At 31.4% G+C, this 10,605-nt stretch overlaps 1 protein-coding gene across 1 annotated transcript; it reads left to right on the top strand.

Annotated features, from left to right (window-relative positions):
• The first annotated feature begins 2,235 nt into the window (after positions 1 to 2,235).
• LOC127726806 (uncharacterized) lies at positions 2,236 to 9,975 on the top strand. The gene is made up of 2 exons (XM_052234260.1): positions 2,236 to 2,334; positions 8,091 to 9,975. The coding sequence occupies exon 2, from the start codon at positions 8,779 to 8,781 to the stop codon at positions 9,973 to 9,975; it is 1,197 nt and encodes a 398-aa protein (XP_052090220.1). The 5' UTR covers positions 2,236 to 2,334; positions 8,091 to 8,778.
• The last annotated feature ends 630 nt before the right edge of the window (positions 9,976 to 10,605 follow it).

Here is a 10,605-nt window from a genome sequence, read left to right as displayed (position 1 = left end):
TTTGCATACCTATCGACCGTATTTTTGTCCAGAATAGTATCATTATTTTTAGGTCTAAATTTGTTAAACATTTATGAAATGTTTTAAACGAAAACAGAAGCTTCTTCTGTCAATTTATATTTGTTCCTCCTAACAGAAGTTTCTCAGGATAGTTTGTTATAAACAATGTTATAATGTCTGTTCCCATTGGAGCAAATATTCTATACGCTTATTCCGTTAGAAATAGATACTGTAAAATATCTTTCGGTGGAAATAATATTTCATAATATTTCTTCTGCTTGGAATTAATGTTATGTTAATGGTCCACAATGCTCTTCAACTTTGTACTTGTTTGGCTTTATAACTATTTTGATCCGAGCGTCACTAATGAGTCATATGTAGACGAAACGCGCGTCTGGCGTATTGAATTATAATCCTGGTACCTTTGATAACTATGAAGGAACTTCTATTCCATGACAGATGAAGAATTAGGATTTTTAGAATTTTATTTTATTTTCGAATATTAAACATGTTATACTAAAAGTGGACTTATAGTTTTTGGAGTTAACATTTAGAAACAGTTCATACAGTCTAGGGTTAAAGTTTAAAATTAAATGAATTATCTTTCTAAAACCATCAATGAGTTTCAGAACACTCTTTCTGAAGCTTCTTCATAACCATTTAGATTTAAACTGAAAACCATGATACATATACTAGGTACTAGAACAGAAAAAATACATGATTTATCTTAAAGTTGCAACGAGGTCGTCAGATATGTTTGCATGTTAAGATAAACATTTTCAGTTCATTGATTAAAGGCTAGCATGTCTAGTGGAAATATATAACATGATTGAAAAGTCATACTCTAATTCGAAACACTTTACAAATAATGATTACCTCTAGATTCAATAAATCTTTAAAAAGTAAAATAACAAAAATACCAAACTCCAAGGAAAATTCAAAACGGAAGGTCCCTTATATAATGGCAAAATCAAAAGCTCAAACACATTAAATGAACGGAAAACTACTGTCATATTCCTGATTTGGTACAGACATTTCCTTATGTAGAAAATGGTGAATTAAACCTGGTTTTATAGCTAGCTAAACCTCAGACTTGTATGACAATTGCATAAAATTCCATTGACAACAATGTGTGAATAAAACAAACAGACATAATAAGTAAAACTGTCAAAAATATTAAGGGTACAGCAGATAACAATCTTAATAACTATAAAAACATAGTGTCCTATTCCATCATTCGTGGAGAATGTACATCCATGTCATTTGCTTCAATTTTTGGGGTTCAAGAAGTTTATATTCGACTTGGAACTTCAAATTTAATATTTATTTAAACTCGTTATCTGCTGTATAGAGTTTTTATGGCTCTTGCAATCGTTCAAATCAATTCACCATTGCTATAAAATATATATATCATTTGAGATGCCATTTTGTAAACTGAATTAAAACTGCTATGCTACGAATATTATCCGTGTTAGTGACATGCATCATTACTGAATCTTAATCAAACTTAAAAATAAAATTTACTTGATAAATAAATGAGTTCGTAAATTAAAACGTCACCATCAATTACTTTTTATGATATGTCGAAATACAAAAAGAGCCATAACACTATTATTTAAACGATTATGTCGTAGTATACAGACATGGTTTTTATACTTGATAAATGTACAAGAAGCCTTTTTGAATAAGGTACCTCAATAAGCATGAAAATCTCGCGCCTAGTCACATGTCTGCAATACGTTTATTTTCACTTTCTGCTTTTTCTATCAGCAAATCAATTATTTCTAATAGATAATTACTGCTTCTGATGGGGTTCGTGTTGTTCCTGCTTTAAATGTTTGCCTAGTGTTTATAGACTTTTTTATCAATGATTTTGTATTTTATTGATTAACTGTTATTCAATTGCAGAATAACAGTGAAGTTAAACCATCTCATCTATTGATTTCAACTCACTTCCCATTCTTTTGATAAAACTCTGATATTTCAATGCAGCTATTCATTCCAATTGACAATTTCAGTAGAGAGAAATTACAGGTTGATTTCGATGATATGATGTATTGATATCGTAATGACGTGTTTATAAAAATATCAATGAATCGATTCGCTAGTTTATTAATGCCACATAGAACATTGGAAAACCTATGACTAAAAATAAGTTGATCTGACATTTATTGCAATTCGTCTATTGTTAGTTTATAGTTATTCAGATGTTGTTTTGAATGACATCTCATGTTTGTTAGTCTACTTAACATTTCAATCGTGTGCATCGATCTGGAACGTGTGTTTAACACTTTCACTTACACATGTTACAATTGAGCGTCTATGAAATAAAAGGTAAGATACCAATTTGCTTTCATTCATTTTAGATTATTTCATTTCGTCTCTAGCATTATGAATCATATACATGTAGATTAATCATAAATTTATTAAAAAAAGGTCAAGGCTGTAAAGTGTTAGTAAATATATATCATATTGAAAGTAATGGACATAGTATAAGATCAAAGAAAGCTGAACATCGATAAAATGCATGATTGATTGGTGTTTAACGTCCAGTGACAAATATTACACACAACCTCTCACAATCGTGACTAGCATGCTAAAACAAGAAGGAAAACAGAAAAACGACCAAGCGAAATAAAAATACATAATATGTTAAAACCGAAACAAGACTACATGTTATACATAAAAGTGACGCGGACAATAGATGATGCGTATGAAAAATCCTGTTTGTTAAAAATCGGTTGATTGATTTATTGAGTTTTGTTTGTCATGTTTGTAAAGTGTAAAATTAGTTCATAGATATAAATAAGAAGAAGTGGTATGAGTGCCAATGAGACAACTCTCCCTCCAAGTCAAAATTTATAAAAGTAAACCATTATAGGTCACAGTACGGTCTTCAATACGGAGCCTTGGCTCACACCGAACAGTAAGCTATAAAGGGCCCCAAAAAAAACCCATTCAAACGGGAAAACCAACGGTCTAATCTATATAAAAAACGAGAAACGAGAAACACTTATGAACCACATCAACAAACGACAACTACGGAACATCAGATTCCTGACTTAGGACAGGTGCAAACAAATGCAGCGGGTTTAAACGTTTTAATGGTACCAAACCTTCACCCTTTTTCTGAAACAATAGTGTAACATCACAACATGCATATTCAGAAGGCAAAACATTTACAATTAATATATATGGTAGATTCTGAAAAATTGCTCGATCGAAATAAGGGCTGGAATTTCGACTACAACTGGAATAAAAAAGGAATGTTGGATAGTGGACAGAAATTTTGCTATGAAACACGCTACCTTTGATCTCTTAAATGTTTGTTGCAGGTGTTCTTTCATTTATTTGTTTGTCTGTTCGTTTTGTTGATTTTTGCAATGCTGTTGTCAGATTTTCTTCTACAGGGCTATTCATTGTCATTTATTATCTTCTCCCCTTCTTCGTATACAAATTATGTTAAGAGTTTAATAGAAGAAGATGAAAACGTGTTTTTTTTTTATAAGAAGACCGATTCAAAGTACACGTACACAGTATAACCTGATAATGACTTCGATTGTGCTGATCTATTATAAAAAATTGTTACCGCTACAGTCTATTTTTGATTATTAAGAAATATAATTTAAGTGGTTGTCCAGGAAGGGAGCACCGTTATTTGTTAGAAGACAAATGCGGTCAGATACTTAGAAAAAAAAAAGTTTTTTGTTGCTGCTTCCCCTGCATTTTAATATTTGTAGTGTAGCAATACTCGTTTATACAAATACAGGATATATGAGATTTACAGTATTGAGATAGCAATCCAACGACGAATATCTTGACTTGGAACAGACACCGGGCTTGGTTGTCATAAACATTTATCGATTATCATACTCATACTCAGAAATGAAATCAACCAAACAAATTACTAGATTTATGACCGGAAGTCATGATCATGTATCGAAGTTAAATTAGTTTTAAATATCAGTAGAGTATTCAACACTTATACAAAAATAATAAAAGACCAAAAAATCTAATTCCAGTTGAATCAATAATAAACAATATATTTTGAAACCAATGTTTCTTATTTGAAATTCTTGATATCCAACACTTTTATTTCATCAGCTGTGATGTGTAGTACAATTCATGATGCAAAATCATAACAAAAATCCAGGAACACACAATCTTGAGCAATGTTAAAAAAATACCAGACGGAAAATTTGAACAACTGTATACTCAATACCTTAATACTGTAGAGAATATTCAGTCGACAAAGATCAATAATATAACCGTAAAACGAAAGCTGTTTGTGAAATACTAATAATTATTCAATTTCTGAATGTTGATTCCAACTTCCAAAAATACAACTCTGTGTTAGATAGGTAAATATTGGTTTGATAAGATTGTGTATGAGTTATAGAATACACAGTTGAGAAATCAATAGTGAAAACGGAGACACATTGAAAGTCAAAGAAAAGTGATTTACCATAAGACTTCTAATACTCAAGTTATAGTAGTTGATGACACTATTTACATAAGCTTTGTAACAATATTAGAAACTAAGTTCTTGAATGATTGTAACAACATTAGGTAGAATAAACTAAATATTTGAAGTTGAAGTCACTTGATGCAAATGAGAAAAGGGTTTTGTGTTATTTAAGTTATTTCAGACTGGTAATCTTGTGATGTTTAAATTGATTAAAACATCACAAGATTGCCAGTTTAAACATCAATATGTTAATCAATCCTTTGAGAAGCGAAAATGCAAAATAAAATGATGCTGCCGACGACGATGGAAGATGATGGACGGACGAAAGACGACGGACGTTAAGAAATAAGCAATGCTCAAAATGGCCCGTTATATAAGAGGCGCTTACAGGGATATTTAGTTTCAATCTGATAAGATATAATATTAACTGTTTATAATTAAAAGGAGACAATTATTTCTGACGTTGTTTTCTGATAAATTATTATTAACAATAATGTCCCATGCATGGAGTACAGTATGCCAAAATTTATTTTTCATATTTCCTTTTTTGTATGACAGATAACCAATTCCAAATTAAAAAAAAATTCTCTTGATTTATTTTGGAAAAAAAACATTTTTCCATTTTTTTATTGTCAGATTAAGAACAATTTCTAACCCATGCATATTTGAAGAAACCTTTTAACCGATTCACCGAAAAGGTGAAAAACTTCCTATTTGAAATTTATTTAAAGTGTGAAATTTAAGAGAGAAAACCATATTTTGATAAACGTACAAATGACCTCAAAACAACAAGACATGATAATAATGGCACCAAAATGTTCACACAGGGAAAATGGTTGTCACCATCTCAAATACGAAGTCTTTTTGCTAATTTGTCAGGCTGGTTACTGAAACATCTTTGAAATCATATGAAACTGCTGATGTTATTGAAAATTTTTTAGATGATATCGAGTCACTTGAATTTCACAACAACATGACAGAATGGAAAACAGACATTGTGCACCAGTTTCTGTAGATACATGTGTATGTTCAAATTGTTGTATTGTATTTTAGTATATTACTTATTATGTAAGATTTAATATTTTATCTCAAAGGTACTGATATTGCGACTGTGTTGCATGTACATATACAATTTGTTCACTTAATCTCATAAAAAAAAAATCGTTTCAACAAATTTCAAAATTACTGTCTTAATATGCAAGTGGCACGATCATGTTGAAATAAACCATTTCGTTCTCCATGGTCTTTGAGATTTTCCTTATAGTCATATGAAATGAGCTCTTTCTTATTTGCATGCTTTCAAAATGTTTGAACCAATGCATGCAGATGTACTAAAGTAAGTCCTGTATGCACATTTTTCTTTGTTTATTACAAATCTATTAAACGTATAATCGACAAATACTATTTCATTAAGTGATTGTTGTTCAAATGCTATTTAAATTTCGATTTGGTTGCCAAAGTTTACTGAATCGTGCCATTGTTAAACAATCAACACAGAGCACGTGGAACACGTTTCATACAAGCGAATAGAGCCTTGCTAATTTTTTTTTTATTATATTTTCCATGCGTTCCAAATTGTAAATTAAAATTCCCCCTCACAGTTGTTGAATGATGTTTTGTATTAAATTTGTTCTTTAAGAATAAAGAATAAGTTATTACTTTTTACCTTCCAGTGCACATTTCTTTACATTCTTTCATCATGGTTTTACCTTGCACTTTCGCTGTGCGATGACCAAAGTTCTACGAGAAGTCATAGTTAAGGTCAATGCATACAGGAAGACAATATTTCAATAGCAGTTCATTTATGAAGATTTTGATAATATCATAAAGGATTTTCTTTTGTTTATAGTAAAACGTATACATTCAAGTATAAACATGATAAAAAACATATTCAACTTTTTTTTTAATTTGAAGTTTCATATGACTTAATTCAATTATGTTATTTCCGAAGATGTGATGTAGGGCCTTATAGATACAGTAATCTTAACAACTTTCGATTATCATTCATAATTCTTTATAAATTTTGCACAAGTATTTTTGACTTACTAGTAATTTGTAAATGTCTGATTTAGCAAAATGGTTTGTATGTCATGAAATAAAATGCATTGCGTTTGGATATTTTAAAACATTTTAGCTACGGCTGCTTTTGAAATATAGCAAAAGGATGATTTAAAATGAAAAGAAAATATAGGATAGGAATCATAACAAGGTTTTAAGCATATATAATAATATGAAGTGTCTGTGTAAATATGAATATTGTATGAAACATGTGTATTGTTACAACAATTGCTACATATCAGGTGTTAACTTGTTGTCATATCATGTCTTGTTATGGGATGTTTTTACATGCATTTTCATGATTGTATTGACCACATTGCAGCAAACATAGATAAAAGTACTTCGCCAAACTTGCCTTGTTAGCATACTTTGCTCAAAGGGCCGTGAAATCAATTCCCAACACTAAGTGTCTGTCAAAATCATCTCTGTATTGAAATATCTCTGTTTACAGTTTTTTGTAGCCATTGTCTTAAAAACTATAGAAGAAGGGCAGTACATATATTTCAATAAAAACTAAATACCCTAGAATTTTCAGAAAAAATGTGTGAATTTCCGAATTTTCACAGTTTTCTGCTATTATCCGACAACTATATCAATGCATTATAAGTATTATTTTCATTATTTGCACAAATGGTCAGTAGGAACTGGTTATTTTAAAGTCTGTTTATATACGTATTCTAAATTGTTTAAATTCTTCTTTTAAAGTTGTTGCTTTTGAAATGTGTGTTTTAATGTTTTAAGGTGCATTATTTGTCAATGCGATATAATCTGGCTCCTGTTATCCTCTAGATTTATGATGAATAATTTGTATTCGCATATTATTATTTCCGGAAGGTATTAAATGAAACATTAATCATTCTTTTCAATTTGTTGTTATATTAATTTACAAGTACAGCTCTTATCATACTTGTATGTCAGTTGTTACAAATAAGACGACAACATTGAGAAAATTTGAATATGCAGGTTACCCCATTTTGTTGTGGAATCTACCAGACTCCAGCATTAATTGCCGAGCTGGATATTTTTTTTTAATTGGGTATAAATAGATGTGTTGTTTTACACTTAAAAATAGGTCTTGGAGTATTTTGGCGCTAAAAGATGACCAAAATCAGCTATTTTGGATATTAAGCTTAATAAGACATATTGAAACAGTTAGAATATGCATACACTTGATATACAGCATTGTTAATTCTATGCATTCTTACATCCGAAGTAATGTATCATTAGGAACTATTACTTTTTTTTTATTTTCCGTTGCCATATTGTTTTATTTAAACCGGCGAAATATGCCAAGAAAGGCTTATTTTTTGCAGTTTTCGAGCAAATTTCGTCTGATAAAAGTTGACGCCCCAAAAATTCAAAACGGTTCAATATTTTCAACAACAAAAATGTGTGTGCTTATTTATATTACTAAGGTGCACCAATGTGCCAAATATGAACTTATTTGGTAAAAGTGACATTTAGACGGTTTTGCATGGTTTTCTAGCAGATTGGCTCTTAATTTCTAATTAGTTGTGTACTTCGATTTCTTTATTAAAAGTTCACATTCGTTTTAATATTTCAGGTACAAAGTTAATCTAAAAGCTACTTCAGCGACAGAATAAAACTGACCCGAATGGCCAAATCGGATAAAAGAAAATCATTAGAATTCTTTACGTATCTATGCCAGAAAGTGGGATCTGATGATATTGTAAGGGCAAGATGATTATTGTGTACAATCGGGGATATAGCCTTGGATAATAATTTTCCGAAAGTCAGCAGTGGAAGTAAAGGGGAAGGACTCAATTTTAAAGATAGTGACACCAATGTTATGTTTATCGAACCTGATTACAGAGTATATGAACTTGAGAGTGATGTTACTACTATTGATAAAGCGGCTTTTATTATGAATAAAGAGGAAACGCCCCCATGTTTCACCTATCTTCATTTATTAAGCAACCAGAATGTGTATCCTGAGCTGATGTTCGAACAGAAAGATGGCAAGATTCTGCTATCAAGTGAACTTTTTCGAATGCATCGTTTAAGACAATTGAAAAAAACAAAACCTTCGTTGAGGCATACTCATGGTCCATGTATAACAGACGATTTCGAACAGCATGATATTGCATATTGCATCAAATGTGAAAAATGGATATCAGCAGCGCAGCCATGGATCAGCAGACCACGTTCACTATGGCCACCTTCTAGACTTATTTCACAGATAACATCCTTAGGTGTCCTTTTTGTCCCTATCGGTTGTAAAGGATCCGTTAATGAAAATTTTGAATGGAGGATATCGTTTTCTGTGGCAGAAAAAAATATTGATCTTTTCATGGAGTCATACCCAGTTACTGTGCTATGCTTTATTGAAAATTCTGCTGAAAGAAATTATACAAAAGATTGACATACTTAAAGATTTACTATGTTCCTACTTCATCAAAACTCTTATGTTTTGGATATCTGAAGAATCTGATCCGTCTATTTGGCGACCAGACAACATTATTCCTTGTTTTATGGCATGCTTACAGAAATTGTTATACTGTATAGAGTATTCAACACTGTTACACTATTTCATTCCAGAAACAAATCTCTTTTATTCAAGGTTCAATACGAGAAACAAAGAAAAGCTAATCAACCTCCTTAAGAATTCATATCATCGAGGTATTCAATTTTTTTCTTCATCAGAATCTTTGAATGATTTCTCAATGTTTTCATGTGGTGTTACCAAGTCATTTGATTGGAATTCAAAATTAGTAGAAGAAATAATAGAGCTGTTCCCACTTAACAACGATAGAGGACATATTCGTAGATTGATGTACAACTTCCTACACCACTCTAAAAGTAGACTAGGAAAAAGTATCTTTAGTCTATTTTTGTCAAATGCACACCAGTTTGTATCACAAAGATCAGATGCTCACCACAGATCAAACAACAAACAACACTATTATGAGTACACACATGGGCTCAGTCACTTGCTGGTAGGTTTGAATTCAGATGCGTTATCAGGATGGCTGGTATTGGCCTCATTTTTCAATGTTTATAAGAATTATCGAGCCGCATTAGCTGTAATAAACCATGCTTTGTCTAAATGTACGGACGAAACCATCACTCTGTCGAACGATCATACTCTTATTACAGATTTTTCTTTCAATGATAAAACGAAAGAATACGTAACAAAATTGATAGGAACAGATAACTATATCAAAGCCGTGAAACATTTATCGATTCTGATGCTCCGTATAATAATAGCTTCTAATAATAGAGAACAAACATTTGCTTCGTCAGTACAAAGTAACGATTATTTAATCAAAGCAAAGTGTGACTTACTTCATCGCATAACAGGAGACACTCACCCTGTCGACACTCACCCTGTCGACACAATCGTTCTCGCGCCTTTTGTAGTCAATTTGAATTTCTCAGTTTTTGTCTGTTTCCTGGATTTGTCTTCTTCATTGATTGGTGAGATTTGAAAAATCGGTGAACTAATGTTGCCTATAATCATACTACATGAGTTTTCCTCTATCGTTCTCATAAAAGAGCTAGCTATATTCATGTGACTTTTCTGTCCAAGACCGGGACAGTTTAACAACGGTTTGGAAACTCTTTTTCGGAGTTCTTTTTTATTTGATTTAAAGCGACGATTATCAGAATTGAATCCCCATCTTTCCGTTGAAACCCCTGTGATACACAAGTAAAAACAAATCTAGAACTGCTCCGGCATTTAAATGCTGTCTTCTTGAATAATCATGTAATAGTTCAACTGAAGGTATAGTAGCAATTCGTCGATTAAATCAAGCAGTCTCATATAATATGAGGTGAGTTTGAATATCTATTGGTGTTGCAATATTTTATGAATATGCAGAACGACTATAAGATAAACAATACATCAAGTATGCAGATTCAGTAGAACCTACAAAAGAGAAAGGCCTGGAATTTGACTCCAATTGTAAAAAAAGGGAATGAAATGAAAGGTTACCTATAGACCCCCTTAATCAAATAGTTGTTGAAATAGTTGTTTAACATCTAGAGAGAGTGCCACTAGTATGGAAAACACGGTGTTGGGATGTTTGTATATGTAGATTGGACTGATAATTACGTCA

This window comes from Mytilus californianus, unplaced genomic scaffold (genome assembly GCF_021869535.1).
Source record: "Mytilus californianus isolate M0D057914Y unplaced genomic scaffold, xbMytCali1.0.p SCAF_18, whole genome shotgun sequence".
NCBI classification, from domain to species: Eukaryota; Metazoa; Mollusca; class Bivalvia; order Mytilida; family Mytilidae; genus Mytilus; species Mytilus californianus.
This window is presented reverse-complemented; position numbering and strand designations above follow the sequence as displayed.